The following is an 18,401-nucleotide window of genomic DNA, read 5'->3' on the forward strand; positions in this document are numbered from 1 at the left end:
AGGGAGAGCTGTATTCACAACATCACACCAGCATTAGACCCTGCCTGTGAACTGCTCTCCGCTCAATCCTTGTTCCCCCGACTGCACTGCCCAGGAGAAGCAGAGGTTGTGATTGCTTCTACTTCCCGTTTCCTTCGAAGGGACGGTCACTTCTTGGCACACTTTCACACTAAAAATCACACACACAAACAAACCAAGAGAGGAGCTAAAGGAGATGAGTGTGTGTCCGGTAGACAGCCAGCGTGACCTTTGTCGTGACCCTGGGATGTCACAACCCTGTGATGCATGTGTCACTTCTTCTCGGCCTGTGACCTTGGTGCTCACGTCTCTGTCACCAGGGCAGAGCAGACACTCACACCCTTGTTTCTCTTGTTGCGCCTCGCTACACACAAAAAAAACACGACTGATCTTTCCTGTCAGCCAAATATTCTTCCTACACCAAGTTTGTTTTGACTAGATATGTGCAACTATTTAAAAATTCTATTCAGTAACTTGTATTAAGTACATTTCCTATTGAGTCTGACCAACAATCCACAATCCAAAGTGATGCTGTGTCTATAAAACTGGCATTTTTTTCTTCTTAATAAAAATGCCTAATAAATCCATCACCAATATAGTGGGCAATTCCTTTTTACTTTAGTTTTGCTCCAATATGGACATAATAGACCCCATGAAATGTATACATTAAGATTAAAATAGAACAAAACCGCCATATGTCACTCTGAAAAAGGGGCCTAACTAAATCAAGCAAACACAAGAAAAGCAAAACAGCAATGTGGTTAAAACTAGCGAGTAGATATGTGCTTGTTTTGGGCCTAAATGATGTGTGTATGGGTGCACCCGTGTGTATTGTATGTGTGTTTAGGTGCTTTTTCCTCTTAGGTGTTTTTCTATTAGACCAGTCGGTGCTTTATTGAGCATTTTACTGGACCTGTGGACAGATCAGTCGCACATCAACCTTTCATCGACCAATCATGTGCAGCGAGGGGAGGGACCTGGGAGGTCTGGCAGGGACGGACACTCGGCAGGGTGGGAGGCGGGTGGTCACTCACTCATCACTTGGATGCAGTCCGGCACTCGGTGTGTATACTGTGTGTGTGTGTGTGTGTGTGTGTGTGTGTGTGTGTGTGTGTGTGTGTGTGTGTGTGTGTGTGTGTGTGTGTGTGTGTGTGTGTGTGTGTGTGTGTGTGTGTGTGTGTGTGTGTGTGTGTGTGTGTGTGTGTGTGTGTGTGTGTGTGTGTGTGTGTGTGTGTGTGTGTGTTTGTGTGTTTGTGTTTGTGCGTGGGACAAGAAAAGGGTCAGTCACTGGTCACCAGATGGTAACTGTTTGGGCTGGACCACAGCAAGCAAGAAAGAGGGGGACAGTCTCTATACTCTCCATTTTCCCTCTCTTCCTCACACACAAACCATGAGAGTGAGGGGTGATAATGGAGCAGACACTAACAAATCTGCACCTCTTGGCGAGGGGCCTTGACTCGGACTCAGAAAGCCAGACAGTCTGTCCAACTCATAAGCCCAAGTACAACACACCGCTACACACTCAGCAGACAGAGGGACCAGTGACCCTAGCTGTACGCTGCTCACTTTCCAGAAGCACTCCGTTTTTTTGTTAAACGACATTTACACCAGTGGAATTCTCTGCGGTTAGCTTGTAGATGTATTGGCCATTGCTTCGCACTACAGGAGTCGGGTGGGTTTTAAATACAGCGAGCTGAGTAGGACCTTGTCACTGTGTGTGGCCTTACAATGTGCAGGCTACTGCTGCTCTGGATATTAGTTCTCCTGTATGTCTGGCTATTAAATACCGATCCCCAGCCACACACACACTCACACCACTTCCCTTCCAGTCTCCAAGTCAGGGACATAACAGTTTTGGCTGGCAGTATTGTGTGGGCCACAAGAAGGGGAGAAAAAACAACTGTTCTTTTAGGTGAAACCTTCCAGCTGGAGACAGAAAAGGGGGAAAGTAGAAACAGGCATTTGCCAGGACAGCCGAGGAGACCAAAAACTGCTTCAAGGATCAGTTATGACCGAGCAAAATGTGTGTAGTCGGGTAAAGAAGAGAGTCAATCATACAGAGAATAGAGACAAGAACAAAATGAAGCAGAAAGAAAGGACAATCAGCCTTCGAGCCAGTAGAGTGAAGCAACAATAGAGAGTGAAAGTAAGTGTGAAGAGAAGAAGTTCCAAGATGGAAATTGTAAAATACAGAAAAAAGGAAAGAAAGTAGAGAAGTGCGAGCAGCTGGACTTCTTCTGCTAATTCAGCACTTTAACAAATCAATGCCACTTGAGGAGTACAATCCACACCCTGAGCTCAGCGAGACGCATCAGTGAGAGGCGTGTGTGTGTGTGTGTGTGTGTGTGTGTGTGTGTGTGTGTGTGTGTGTGTGTGTGTGTGTGTGTGTGTGTGTGTGTGTGTGTGTGTGTGTGTGTGTGTGTGTGTGTGTGTGTGTGTGTGTGTGTGTGTGTGTGTGTGTGTGTGTGTGCACCTGGAGGGTTGATGATGTTGGTGTGGGGTCATCCACACTAGTCCACATTAAGGTCCAGTAATGTGTTAATTTATAACTCTATCACCCCAGACGCCTGCATTATCCATCTTTGTCACATGCTAGGCCTACTATATCTATCATCCAGCGGGGGAAAATGGCCAGTCCAGAGAGATTAAGCCACCGGTCGCACAATTTCTCCTTTTTTTCGTTCTTTCTTTTCCCTTCAGCCTTATCTATTGCATCCCTCCACACCCCTCTCGCTTTATCCTCATCTCCCCAGGTCAGGGTGATCAATTAGAGTTTGACAGACTTCTCAGTCCTGCCTGACCACTGGAGCTCCAGAGCCCTGCAGACATCGCTATCTACCCAGAGACGAAGCACTTATCCTGGGCTTTAACACCCTCTCTTTCCCCTGGCCCTGGAGGCCTGTACGGGTAGCTGTTAGGATATCAGTGATCAGAGATTGAATTACACTTCACCGTGACCTTTGTGAACTCGAAACCTGTCATCGCTTACAGAAGATAGATGAAGCAGATTTTGATCATAAAAAACTTAAATTTAAGCTTACATTTAAAAAGACCCTTGACGCAAATAAGTCAGTGTCACATAACTCAGTCCGTCATAACACTGCAGGAGCTGTGATTTTGCAGGTTTCCCCGAACTCTTCTGGAGGATAATGTGGATATTTCCATAAAATATGATGTAGCAGGGAAGTATACATTTCCCCTGTTGACGCAATGTATTACCGGTGTCAAAACATGCAAACAACACACAGTTTCTGTGTGTGTGAGAGTGCACGTATGTCAGTTTGTGTTTGTGCGGGTGGCTCATACTCTCTTTGTCAGTAGCAGCAGGCACTAATAACACACAGGGGGAAATGATCAATACTCACCCTCTCTATTCAATTTCACAACACCACTACTATCACCGGACACACAAACAAACACACGGCCCACATGTTAACGTAAAATACACCGACGTGAATGGAAAACAGAGAGCTTTTGACTAACAGATGTAACCTGAGGGCTGGCTAAAGCAGGAGAATTGGCTTTGGTGTGACTTCGAGCGATGCATTAATATTTATTTTGTTAGAAATACTCCCCTCTGTCCTAGGAGAGAGGTAGTGGACATGAGATACAGAGGCTGGAGGAGGGGTGTGGGGGGGGGGTGGGTGATAGGAAAGACAAGCAGGCAATTCCACCTTTAAAGAGTGCAACAGTCATCACGAGAGGAGAAAGGGAATCTGCCCATTAAGACTAAGTGGATGTCTATTAGATCATGGAGGTAAGGAGGTGGGCATTTACCATCAGTCCAACTCACAAACAACCTCGTCTGCCCCTGCATGCCAACGGCTAATGCAGAGCCATGACGTTGACATCATTTAAAGTTTCTCATAAAGTTAGCACAGGTTTCTTTTTCTATTTAAATAAGTGACCAGCGAAAGGAAATGCACTCATTCTCTATTTAAAACTATTTACTGTGCGAGTGGCTGCCACGGACATCACCTCTGCGAAAATGAAGGCAATTAAAAGACTATCAAAGTCACCACCCAGTCCTATGAGATCAAACAAACCCTGTGCCCTCTCTCTGCTTCTCTCCCTGTCTGTCCCCTTTGCTCTCCCCCTCTGCCCCTTCCTCCCCAGTGTAAACCCCCCCATTCTTATCACTGCGGTACAGTTAATCCTCACTCTCTCCTCCTCCTACCATTGCGGCGTCCCTCAGGGGGGGGGGGGGGACGCAAGAGGCTAAAAGGAAGGCGCACATTTGCCACTTGCCTGCGACACATAATACGGAGCAGGCAATCAACTTTGGCTTGACATGTATTTGCTCATCTCTGGGACACACACACGCACACACCGCACCCCCCCCCCCCCACAACAACCACTGCTGGGAAATTGAAGGGTGAGGGTGGGGGTTGGAGGGATGGGGAGGGGGAGCCTAAATTAACACTTGACATTCAATACGGTCAGGTCCTTAATTGGCCGGGGCCTTCCTGAGAAGGCAATTTTCTATTCCCCAAACTGCCCCTGCACTGCGCCATGTGCCAGTGTCATCTGTGTATGTATGTCTATGTGTGTGTGTGTGTGTGTGTGTGTGTGTGTGTGTGTGTGTGTGTGTGTGTGTGTGTGTGTGTGTGTGTGTGTGTGTGTGTGTGTGTGTGTGTGTGTGTGTGTGTGTGTGTGTGTGTGTGTGTGTGTGTGTGTGTGTGTGTGTGTGTGAGTGTGTGAGAGGAAGAGAGAAATTGCATCTGTGTGTAAGTATGTGCCAGAGAAACACTGAGACAATGAGTGTGTATGCATATATCTGCGTGTGGCTGTGTGTGTGTTTGAGCCGGGGCCCTGTCCTGAGAGAGGCCCTCTGGTCCCTTCCCTCTCTCTAATGAGGCTGGATGAATTAGCGCTACGTGACATGATTTGAACAGCGGTGCCTCCCCCCCCCCTTACTCCCTCCTCTTTGTCCTTCTCCCCTCCTCATCCCCTGCTCTTTTTCCCCCTTAAAGCAGTGACAGGCATCTGGTGGCCGAAAAAATGCCAGGAGCAACCCCGCGGCTCTCGCCTTTGTGCGTGCTGCTGCTGCTGCTGCTTTATACCAGGCATGCACACACAAACACACCTAGATGTTGCACACACACACACACACACACACACACACACACACACACACACACACACACACACACACACACACACACACACACACACACACAATGAAACACTTTCCTCCCGTTCCGTTTCCACTCACGCACATGCAGACTCACTTGCACTTCCCCGCGGATCCAGTTACAGTTGATGTTATTACAGCTTTCAACCTGAGAGGTATTAGGCTTCCTTTAACAGATCTGACAGCATTTACAACACAGGCAAGTCGACGCCTCTAATCGCCTCTGTGACTTCAGCCTATTACCAATTGATCTCAAAGAGAGCCTCTTCCTCACCTTCTGATTGATGCACAAGCTGCCGGCTCCTCTTCCTCTTCTTTGACATAATGCGCTATCTTTCTCTGCTGCTTCATCCAGTAAACTTTAGTGCTCTCATATCACCTTTTTACTGCGTTGAATCACACAGCCGTTTGCTTCTGATATTGGTATTATTTATGTTATATTTGGTAGCCCATTGATTGGGCTCAAAGGATGACCTTTGGCCCCAAGAGGCCCTGATTTAGCCACGATCAGAATGCTAAAATGATCGGCCTTATTGCTGTGCAGTAAATCTGGGTTATAAATCCCTCGTTGCCACGCTTTACAAATCCAAACTGATCAACAAGCTGGAAAGTAATGGCCTGGATAAAGGAAACAAAAGCTCCAGATTTATTTTTTGTTTAGTTTTTTTTTGTATTTTGAGGAAACATATCAAATGGATTAAATGCCATGAAATATTAAATGGCAGTCAGAGTCACACACATCATGCAGCGAACAGTGCTCCAACAAAGCACTTATCGCTGAGTGCGTTTCCCGACAATGGGAGAAGCAGCTCAGGCCATTTACAGGGAAAACATCAACATAGAGGAAGCAAGTATACGTGTGTGTGCGTGTGTCTGCATGCATGTGTGTGTCAACAACACAAAATACATATTTGAACACACGCTGGAAAATAGCGCTTTTTCCTTTACAAGAATTCTCACTTTGCCCCGCTCTGAAAGACATAAGCCGTCACTTCAATTGCACAATGAATGTCACGAGAGGTGGACGGCCAACAATGCCTGGTGCCAGAGGTCACGCATGGTGGCCTTCCACCCCTGGCTGGTTGCCGCGGATACAGGGTCAGACCAATTGATGTGTATCACAGTAGGCTAATCAGATCATTTGTGACATAATTGACAATATAGATTGTTAGAAAGTGAAGCGCAAGCGGCTCAATATGTGATCTGCTCTTATGCAGAGAGGTTTAATTCAGCCGTATTAAATCAGGTATCCTCAGTGACAACAAACACAATGCCTCTCCCATTAAGCCCACACACACTGTGGTATTTCATTGCACTGTGTATACACACACACAACACACACTGGCAAAAACAAAAAGCCACCCAGAGTCTCAGTTTGCCAGAAAAAACACGAGCTGTGGGATGCCAAGGCAGCTGCATTTAACAGTGGCCATTAAATGTTATTAATCCAACAGCGCAAACATCTTTACAAAGTCAGCAGAGAGCACAAACAAACGCTTACACATGTTGCTTTAACATTTTGCTCACAACAAAAAGTAGTTGAGTTTAGACTTTTTTTTTAGGGGGTTAAAATGACAACATAGTTAGGAAGCAATTTACACATTAAGAAGTGGAAAGAAGAGACAGGATAGGAGTGTGTGACAGCAGGTATCTATGCCTGTAGGACCGAATGTGATTGTGTGATTGTGTGTGTGTGTGTGTGTGTGTGTGTGTGTGTGTGTGTGTGTGTGTGTGTGTGTGTGTGTGTGTGTGTGTGTGTGTGTGTGTGTGTGTGTGTGTGTGTGTGTGTGTGTGTGTGTGTGTGTGTGTGTGTGTGTGTGTGTGTGTGTGTGTGTGTGTGTGTATGTTGGCTACAAGCCTACCACAGCCTGTACCACTAGCCTCCCTTCTCCAGAACCTCCCTAAAATCCTCCCTGGGCCTCTAGCAATCAAATCTCAACGTTGAGCTGGAGTCAGAACAGAAAAGAACGGAGAGATAGAAGCAGAGTAAAACATCGGAGCGAAAAAAGACTGAGAGGAAGAAATGAAACAGAAAAATAGGGGGGGAAAGCCTCTCTACTCCCGCCCTTACACACACACAAGCCACTGAGTTCATTGTATGCATTAAGAGATGTAACATGTTTTTTCTTGCACTCAAGTTCCCCTCACCTCACATGTGAACTGTAGACATGAAATCACTGTTACCTGTCGGAAAACCATTTTCTTTGCACAACAGCTTTGGTAATTTGCCAACACCTCGAAAAATGGCTTCAAATACACTCACCGACAATCACACACACACACACACACACACACACACACACACACACACACACACACACACACACACACACACACACACACACACACACACACACACACACACACACACACACACACACACACACACACTCAAAAGTACATGTCGGATTAGCAGGGGAAAAGGGATGGAGTCAACTGTGAGCCCAGAACAAAATTACCATAATTATCCATAACCATAAATAAGCCTGATGATGATGATGATGATGATGATGGTTTTAACAATAATAATAGCAATTCACCCTGAGTGCTTTTTCAAATAACAGTGACAGCATTAGCCACACCGCCAACAGAAAAATGAAAGGCTCGGTGCCTTGAGAGCTCTTCTTTGCTGCCACTGCTGATGGGGCAAATTGGCAGCAGAGCGAGCAGACAGGGGTCCTTAAGACGGATGTAAAAATAGTAGGCTGTCGATTTACCCGTTGCTCTGGCTCAGCTCCAAGTAAAACAAAAAAACAGGAGTTGAGGAATAACAGGAAAAGGGAGAAGCCGAGGTGAAAGTATGCCCAAGTTCCTGTCACTTAACACAGGTCACACCTAATGTCACCTTCCTCTGGATACAGGACGGGAAAGAACGGCCTCCCACAACAATGTCTCTGCCATATGCTCACGTCTTCAAATACTGCAGCAGAATCTATAGGTTTCCTCTAACTCTCTGTCTTTTTTCATTCAAGTCAATTACGTGTGATGATCCTCTCCGCCGGTGGCGATCTCTGGGTCACCAAAACCAACATGGGCCCCTCCCAGCCCTCAACACCCCCGTGACCCATGGTACTGCCACTTCACACACACACACACACACACACACACACACACACACACACACACACACACACACACACACACACACACACACACACACACACACACACACACACACACACACACACACACACACACACACACACACACACACACACACACTGACACGGCAGGAATGCAGCAGCTGTCACCAAGGTCCAAGCAGTTATGGAAGGGTGGAAGTATAATTGTGTCTTCTCTGTGTGTGTGTGTGTGTGTGTGTGTGTGTGTGTGTGTGTGTGTGTGTGTGTGTGTGTGTGTGTGTGTGTGTGTGTGTGTGTGTGTGTGTGTGTGTGTGTGTGTGTGTGTGTGTGTGTGTGTGTGTGTGTGTGTGTGTGTGTGTGTGTGTTTGTGTTTGGGAGTGTGTGTTCCTGCCCTAGCCCTGTGCTTGTGTCCCCCTCATTAGCCACTGGCGGGGTGGTGACATCCTGAGCGACCGGCCCTTCAAACACACACTTCCTCTTCACACCGGCGACTTCTCCCCACTGCAGGAAACAACCCCAAGACAAATAACCAAAAGCCCTCTTTTGAAATAAAGACATGCAAAAAAATTATAAAAAAAAAAATCTGAGAGAAAATATTTGCCTAAAGAGCCATCGGCAGAAAGAAAATAAGGAAAATAGAATTTTGCAATCTGCAAAAAAAACATTAACATCTGCATAAATGTGAAAAGAAAATAATAGTTTTCCATAAAAAAATATATATTTGTAATATTATACATAATGTTCTCAGTTAGGGTCTGATCACATGCCACACACATGGCTGAGTTTAAACCCTATATTTAACTGCGACACTAAGCACTATATTCATTTAAAACAAATCACACCAACACAACAGCTTAAAATACCCCATGAATCTTCTTAATGTTACATGTTAAGATATCTATTCAGTTTACCGTTACTTTATTGATTATTTTTGTTGAAAGCACCTCGAATAATAACAGTAAATAAAGAACAACAAGGAAATAAATATTGTATTTCTCTCCGTTTACATGCACATGCAGCCCACACATGACTAAAATAAGACTCTGGGAAAGACTCAGCTCGAGTAGATTTCTCCAGTCATTCCTCCAGAGCAGATGTCTTTGGATTTCTATCGTTCCTCACACACTCGCACACACACACAAAACGCACAGCCCGCTGCCCTGCCAGACATATGATAAAGAAAGCCTTTTGACGTCCATGATAGTGTCTCTACGTTCTTTATCCTTCCCATTATTCAGGCATTCACCATGGCGGAGAGGCGGCTGTCTCCTCAGGAAAAACAGGAAACAGCTGACATAGAACCCGTGAGTGATGCTCACATGATGCTTATTGATCGCCGGTTGCCCGGGGTCTCTCACCGAGTCAGGGTCGGTGCTTACCCATTCCGCTGGTCCTGCAGGGCATTACTGCACGGCTACAGAGGTGACTGTATGACCTGCATGTGCGGGTCAGATTTGTATTTATTGGTTGGCAAAATCATGTTCTATAAAGATATGAAATAGATTTTTTTTAAAAGGCTTTAATAGTAAGAAATGGTTAGGAATGAACAACCGGATGTGTCGGCATGAGGAGGAGTCTTATTGACGCATTTCCTGAATGATCCTTCAATGAAATACTTGAAAATGAAGGAATTGTATACAAAAAATATTCATTTTAAGTCGCAACAAATACTGTAGATATGTGCCGTAAATGCAACACAAACATTTTCATTTGATGACACAACACTGAAATAAATGATTGTAAAGTATCTTCAGATTTAATTAACATAAAAGGACATGCTTGGTGATGCAAGCAAACAATATATATTCAAGAAGCTTTTTGAAACAAGTTAAAAGTAAAAATGTTGCGGACGTCATATCTCCCTGGTTGGTGCCATGGGTAAATATAGAAGGGACCACAGCATGAATGGGACCTTGTACATCCTCCTACTCTGTCAAACTAGGTGGCTTCTAATAGGGCACACACACATACAGTAAATATACCTTCCCACTCATTCTCACTCTCCCATTTCTGGGCTCTCTCTTGCAGAAATAATGCTGCCTTCAGGAAACACTCACATCATCATCCTTGCATATACACAAAGACAGAGAGAGAGATGCCCGCAGACTGAATGCCACATTGGCCTTTTCTCAGCTGCTTATGTTATCTGGACCCTCTGAAAAGGCCAGTAGCGGTAGTTGCATTAAACAATGGAAGAGCCAAGCTTTACAGTAAGGGACAGGTGATCGGTTGGATATCAAGAAGTCGTTTTAAAGCTTCCCCAATTAGGCTGAGAAAAAACACCCAGTCACTTCCTCTGTTTGAGGAGACAGTGTGCTCCTTTGACACTTATGTCCTTCTGTCTTGTTTTAAGCAATAACGCCCAAAGTGGCTCTTTGTTTCGCAGGTTCAATCTCAAGAGCCCTTTTTGTTAAGATTGTAGCTGAAGAATACAAACCGTCTGGTTTAGCATGTGGTCGACTGGTGGTGGAGATAGAGATAGCGGAGAAGAAGAGGGGGGGAGGTGTGGGGAAGAGGAAGAGGAAGGGAACCGAGTGAGAGAAGAAGAATAAGCAGTGAGAGACAGAGACGTAGTAGAAGAAGAAGAAAAATAAAAGTAGTAATGGGGGAAGTGGTGCGTGTCTTTTCTGCAAGTCTCCTCTTTCACCTCTGCTCTCCTCCAGCTCTCCAGCCAAGGCCAGCCAAGAGACACTTCACCTCGCACCCACACACACATGGAGCCAGAGCCAACACACAGAAACACACACTCAGAGGGAGAGGACACACACCTGCATAACTGCACACGCTCGCTCTCTTTCCCTCACGCACACTCACATAACTGGCATATGAGAATTTAGCCACCCACTCAGAAAAAGAAATGGCTAACGCACAGACACAAACGCCTTAACGCACGCATGCATACGTAAACTTCAGTGTCCGAGCACACACACACTCATGCACACATTCACACATGACACCAGATACAAGAACATATAGGCATCCATATGCTCTGTGTGCAACGACCCATCAAAGACAGACATGGAAATAATAACAGTTGAGTTTAACGACACACACACACACACACACACACACACACACACACACACACACACACACACACACACACACACACACACACACACACACACACACACACACACACACACACACACACACACTCACTGACTGTGGATAATTCTACACATATGCATCAAATCACTGCTTCCCAGTCCCACACAATGGCAAGAAGCAATGCATATGCACCACATAAGCAACATCCAACATGCCTGTACCCCACTGTGTAAAACACACACACACACACACACGCACACACACACACACACACACACACACACACACACACACACACACACACACACACACACACACACACACACACACTCTCACTACTGTAAGTGTATCAGTGTGTTAATAGACAGATTAGCGCGTTCTGTGATCTGCTCTGAAGAGGATAATATCAACCTAATTTCTTCAGTCAGACAAAACAAAGCAGTGCATGTTATTTCAGTAATACGTCTGTCATCATGTCCTGAGAGCTAACTGCAGTCAGAGGTTTAACACACACAGACAGGATTGAAAATGCTGCAATGCATTAACCAAAAAAATTGAATAAGTGAAAATCTACCAGATTGATTGTAATCAGAAGTAAAACGAGAAATGAAAACGCGGAAATATTAAAGAAAGGCTGGGAAAGGCTTTAGATAATTCAGAGTAGAATTAAAGTCAACATCATTTTACGATCAACAATTTAGTTTTTCAATAAAAATAACATCTATTTTGCCACAAAATATTTGTTTTAATAGAAAGAAAAATAACTATGACTATATACCATAAATATGTTTTTTATAACAACCATTTTGCTTTTGTTTGTATTTTTCATTTTCAAATGTATGATATGAGGGAAGGAAAATAATGCAGGCTTGTTGTGTGTCAGGTTTTGATATCAACATAAAAAAAAAGAAAAAATGTAGAAGTTTGCAAAATGCATTTGAATCCTAACCTTATATTTGAAGAAACGGTTTATATTATTTTTAATGCAAAATTCTGCATTCACTTGTATTTGTGCACATTATAAAACCTGCTATCTATATTAGAGTGTCCGTGTGAGATGGAGCTCTAAGCAGACAGGAGCTGCACCTCTTCCAGGTCTCGGCCCATAGTCGACATGTCGCACTTCAGAGGAAGCCGCGTTACAGCACCCTTGTAAAAAGAAAAGAGAGGGGCTCTTTAGAGAGATTCTTTGGATTAAAGTCATACCCTGATTTTTCTTCTCTTTCTCTCAGTTCTGTGCTGTGAGCCTGGGTGGCAGCACCAGATCCTCATGTGGAGGTTAAGGCACATTTTTACGAGTTGTTCCCACGTTGCTCCGAGTTGAAGCGGAGAAGGAAATAATAATGAAATAAACCGACGCGGCCTACGGCTGCTGCATTGTGCAAGAATTATCCCTGATGAACCAATTAGGCTCGTCGTATCACTTAACTCCGGGCTTTTTAACTTGCAAGGGTCGATATTCATAGCCTCTCATGTACAGCAGCGGGTCAATTAAGGCTCCAAATATTATCACTCCGTAATGCCTGGGAAATAATTCAACTCCTAATTAATGTTTGTATTTCTTCCCTCATAAAAACAATTATTAAAGTTCCCACTTGCAGTGTTTTGTAAAACCGATTTCTGAACATTAGGAAGCTGAGAAAATAGGCAGTATTTATCGAATCCATTCCATTGATTTCATTTAAATTGCATGCTGCTCTTGTTGTTTCCTGTTGACACATGTGCGTGCACTATGAAGGTTGTGAATCTCCTGCTATGTGGTTTGGTAAAAAAATCAAGTTTATTCAAAGATTAAAAGCCTATTAAGGCCTGTTGTGAAAGGTGTAAATCATTCGCCTGCACTTGTGCCTTAATCACCACTGTTGTTTATTTCGTTAGTTTAGAGAAAAAAGCAATAATAGAAAGCAATTGCATGTACATTTTTAGGTTATCAATATGCAATCTTAACACCCCAAACTTAATAAAACATGAGAAAAAATATTTAATACACCCTTATGTTTGATCAGTTCTCCGATTTGTAATTGCATCCCCTCTAGCCAAAATATGACGGGGGAAATGTTTCATAGTCCTTAAAACATCTACGTATAATTGAAAATGCATAGATTTATGAATAGCAAAATCATTTACAATTACAGGCGAAATATAAAATACACGAAATCGTCTTGAATATAGGGATATACACAAATGAAATCAATAAATATTGAGGTGGCATTTGTTTTCAAATTGACATTGTTAATTTCCTTTACGCTGGTTGAGACAGGTGCTGCTTTTCGTAGCTCGATTACGTTATCAAACACAGCTAAAACAGCTAAAACAAGATCAAATCGTCTGATTTATAATTAGAAAATGTAAATCTTTGCTTTAAAATTTGTTTTACTTTCATCGGTCACTGATGTTTACCGAGATGATCAGACACCTGCTGAGCATGAGCTTATCGATGTCACTTGGAAATAACAGAATTGATGTTTAAGTGATATTTTCTCATTTCTAAATCATTGCCTTTGTATGTGATTTACAAGGATTTTCCAAATGTTTGTCTTGGTGATGCCCTGTCCTAAACGCAGTGCGCAGAGCTGTGTTGCGTCTCCATCGATCAGATGGAAATATAATTTGGCCTAACAACGATGAAATACCGCATCCCTCGTGTCACCAAGTTGATCTTTAAGGGAGAGAGTGGAGGTTTTGAAACACGAGCCCATAACGCATTTCTCTCCACCAACACCCCAGGGTGCGCCAGCCTCGGCAAACACAAAGTCATTATCGGTTAGATTCCAAGAAGGCGAGTCTGTCAAGGAACAGGCTTCCTTCGGAGAATTTATGTCATGCCTACTAAACATGGGAAGATGTCTTCTAAGTGATGCGAGGAAGGATAAATAACACCGAGTCCCAAAGCTGATTATATTGAAACAACGGTGCGCATTTGTAAAAAGGATTGGGGATGCAAACGTGGGGTCCCAGCTGATGCTGAGCGCAGGGGCCCATGATCCACCTGCTTCATATACGGGAGGAGAGAAAAGGCTCCTCCAAATCTCTTATCAATAGTTTGAATGATAGGAAAATCTAAGAAAACAAGCTTGTAAAAAATGTAGGATTTTGCATGCAAAGTGCAGGGATGCAATCGTTTTATAAATATAATCTTTGAGAGAGATTAGGCTGCTTGAAATGCAAGAAAACACCAGCTTTATTTCATTTAGAAACACACACCATATCGGGAAAATGTTTCTAGAAATGTGATCGCCTGTTCCATAACTTTGGGATGTTATAGTCTCAACACATCAGTTTCGCCTTCTCGATTACACCTCTGGGATTAAAAAAAACCCGTAAACTATACGGGCTGTAAATACCGTCAAGGTGACAGAATAAGTTTCTCATCATTTCCAACACGGAGCCGCGGCTGTTGCGCAAGAGCCGCTGTGGCCTCAGTGCGTAACAGCACGTGCAAGGTACGGAGAACCCGCTATGATTAACTGCAACATAACAACCATCCTCTATCTTTACTGTCTCCCCCTCACACACGTGCGCGCGAACGGACGCACACACACACACACACACACACTTACGCACAAACTCTCACTCCTCTTCCCTGTTCCTTACCGGACACAAAACACCGCGTCTCTTAAAAATAACTCTCTAACTTCGAGGGCTGATTGAAAGAATATTAAAAGCTATTAAACTACAGAGGAATTCAGTGTAACATCCACGATAACAGGCGAGGCATGTCGGGAGGAAATGTGGACTTTGCTCAGCCGGTGCAGGCTATCCGTTATCATCATTGCTTTTCCAGCCGAGCCTGTGTTCTTGTACGGCTCCTCTGCTGTTCTGTAGCCGCGCAAGGGGCTTCCTGCCTCGGCCACATGAAGTCAATTAGCCGGTCCCAGAGGGGGGCCCCTTCCCGAGCCTTTATCGGCACTGGGGTTACCAAAACACTGCTATTGCTTTGCTTTTAAACTCCACACCGCTCATAGACCAATTACGGACACCTAAGCATGTATGTAATGAGTCCGGACATATGATAATCCATCAAACGGTGAAATAAACGAATTATCTGATATTGTGCAAATTTTGCATTAAAATGTGTGTTTTTATAAATACACAAAATATGATATTTTTACTTGTTTTATGGGATAGAAAATTATTCACATTGAAACACTAAAATCAAAAGGAACACACACACACACACACACACACACACACACACACACACACACACACACACACACACACACACACACACACACACACACACACACACACACACACTGGCTGCATGAATGAAAACACTCAGACATGGTGTGTGTAGAACAACAACATAATGATACACATCAAATCTGATATATTCCAAAAGTGGGAAAAAAGAGGCAACATTTCAATTATATTTACGGATTCTTAATTTAAAATATCACAAACAAAACAATGCTTACATCCACCCACCCACCCCTTACACACACCTTCAGACACAAATGCAAACACTCTCTTTTTCACACACAGACTAGAGGTAGTGGAATCCAAACAGCAACATTTTGAAAATACACCACAAGTAGAAATATAAAAGTTTGGTTCTTGAATAATTTAGATTGAGAATATTTAGAGAGAGAAAGAGGGAAGATGCAGAGGATGAAGGGTAAGGCTGACATACCTGCTGGGACATTCTGTAGAGGAGGTTGCTGTCAGTGCCCTGCTGCTGCCATGTCCCCATGAAGCCCGGCTGCTCAGCACTAGGCGGTCTGGTGCTGAACTGCATGGAGCTTTCGCCTGCTCCCTCAGCACTGCTGCTAACGATGCTAATGCCACCCAGACCACTTTTGCTGCCGCCGCTGCTGGTGGTGCTACTGTTGCTACTGGAGGGGATGCTCGTGCAAATGCCAGAGGTGCCTTCTGGTCCGTTAGCCTTAACTGGAGGCGGCCTGGGCGGCTCCGGGTCTGTGCTGGGCTCTTGTGGGACCGTGTCGCACTCACTGCCTCTCACATCCAAGTCTGCCTCCTTGGACTTAGACAGAGAGAGGAAGAGACAGAGAGGGAGGGAGGGAGGGATTTGGGAGTGTGAAGGAGGAGAGAAGGGGGAAAAAAAGTCAGTGAAGGTTGGTTCTTTTGGGGTCGTGTTGCCTTTTTTCCGTCTCTCACTGGTCCTGCTTCTCAGGGGGGATAACAGTGAGAGTAGAGAAGATGTGTGTGTGTGTGTGTGTGTGTGTGTGTGTGTGTGTGTGTGTGTGTGTGTGAGGTTTCTTGGCAGCTCTGGTGGCGGACGAGTGTGTGTGGAGTTAATTCTTGAGAAGAAAGAAAGAAAAAGAGGGCAGTCCTATGGGGGCCTCGTCTTGGACAGGGCAAGACGAGCGGTGCACAGGAGGTGAGGAAGGATGGAGGTGAGGAGGGGGGCCGGTGAGAATGAGAAAGAATGGTTAAAAATTAAAAAAGAGGGGGGGTATGGGAATCAAGCAAGGAGGTGTTTCTGATGCTGCTGCCCGTGGCCTCAGATTTAGCTTTAATCCATCTGTCACTCATTTTGGACTTGGACATGGACCCAACACAAACACACACTTTGAAACACAGTCACTTGCATGCAAACATTCAGATGTGAAGTGCTCTAATATTGAATAAATTCCAAAAAGTAAGAAACAGTTGAACAACCTTGGAGCTGCACACTCAACACTGAACACATGCATACATAAGCATCAAAACAAATATTTGCAACCTAATCTATGAAATAAATATTTTCTATATTTTTTTACAATATAATAAGTAAGTCTTAAATATAAAACGTGTCCTTCAGAGTGAATCAAAAACAGCAGACAAACAACTAAATGTGAAACGTAAATAAAACAGTTTCACACAAAATCTTTCCAACGTAAAAAAAAAAGAAGTAAGTAAATACAAAAAAAAGTCCCATGAAAAGAGTATTTTAAAGCAATAAAGCCAATGAAATGCATGAATGTCTCTTACCATCAATTCTGTGCCTGTCCCAGCAAAGTGAAGATGAGGTGTGGGAGTGAGCCACCAGCTATCCAGCTCTCCCTGCCTCCCGTTTCTCTCTCTCTCTCTCCCTTTCTCTCTCCCTAAGCTACTCTCTCTCTCTCTCTGAGGTTGTGTCCCTCTCTCGACGTCCGTTACCGTGCCGCCTGTCCTCGCTCTTTCCCTCTCTCCCTGCTTCTCTCTCTCTCTCTCTCTCTGACTCCTCTGTACTCCGCTGCAGCCGCTGAGGAACTGAGAGCCTCTCTGTATGTGTGTGTGCAAGAGCCAGAGCATGTAAGAGCGAGGGAGTGTGTGTGTGTGTGTGTGTGTGTGTGTCGGGGCCGGTGCAAGCTCAACTGAGTCAACTGTGCTGCTCCACTCTGAGATGCTCAATGACATCGCGCTGCACGCTTCCTCACTCGCACATACACACACCCCTCCTCTGCTAAGGAGGAGGGAGAGGTGGGGGCAAAGCGCCATCGAGGAGCAGGGGAAGGTGGGGGGAGCGTTTGTCCCCCTGCCTTATTACCATTTGCGCTGCGAGCGGCCGGCACGTCTCAGAGCAACTTTCAGTCCTCCTGAGGGACCATCCCGACCCACACACACACACACACACACACACACACACACACACACACACACGGCACTAAGCTAAAGAGCCTCTTACCTTGAAGGAAAAACATCTTGAAGACAAGCATTATTGTCTCAGATTGTTATCAAGTATTTGCTCTTTGTTTGGAAATCAGAAAAATGTTTTTTTTATACGCCACAGAAAGGTTTTTAATCCGAGCTGAAAATGACTCTGTTTGTAGGGCAGCAATACAAAATAAACAAGCAAAAAGAAAAAACAAACAACAACTATCAATAGACTTGTTATATCTGTAGAAATCTGGTGCCTTTGTTTGATTTTCTCCCACTCTAATGAAAGACTAATGGAACGCAGGCAATCTGCCACCAGCATGCATACTAACACACACACTCACACGCACACAAACACACACACACACTCGGAGTAAACCCCCCCGCGGAGGCTCTCAGATTTTAATTAAGAAAAAAATGAGGAAGAGGTTCCATTTTAGCCAAATTGGTCCCCACAGCAGCAAAGGTAAGGGAATAAAATGAGGGATGGAGGAGTAAAGGGAGGCAGACGTGGAGAGAAAGACACACAG

At 44.4% G+C, this 18,401-nt stretch overlaps 2 protein-coding genes across 3 annotated transcripts in view; one reads left to right on the top strand and one right to left on the bottom strand.

Annotated features, from left to right (window-relative positions):
- The window catches only part of LOC307020777 (uncharacterized protein), a 230,581-nt gene that overhangs the window by 155,028 nt on the left and 57,152 nt on the right, over positions 1-18,401 (top strand). The gene's annotated exons all lie outside the window — the stretch shown is intronic.
- bnc2 (basonuclin zinc finger protein 2) overlaps positions 1-18,401 on the bottom strand; it is a 159,058-nt gene that overhangs the window by 78,156 nt on the left and 62,501 nt on the right. Inside the window, exons 1-2 of one of the 2 annotated variants that reach the window (XM_079652033.1) lie at positions 17,224-17,445; positions 15,923-16,273 (exon numbers count right to left, since the gene is read on the bottom strand). In XM_079652033.1, the coding sequence (XP_079508159.1) occupies positions 15,923-16,273; positions 17,224-17,226 (354 nt within the window). In that variant the 5' untranslated portion in view covers positions 17,227-17,445. Of the gene's footprint in view, positions 1-15,922; positions 16,274-17,223; positions 17,446-18,401 lie in introns of those variants that run through there. The other variant, XM_079652032.1, reaches the window with a different exon arrangement.

This window comes from Notothenia rossii (assembly GCF_949606895.1).
Source record: "Notothenia rossii genome assembly, chromosome: 1".
Taxonomy (NCBI): domain Eukaryota; kingdom Metazoa; phylum Chordata; class Actinopteri; order Perciformes; family Nototheniidae; genus Notothenia; species Notothenia rossii.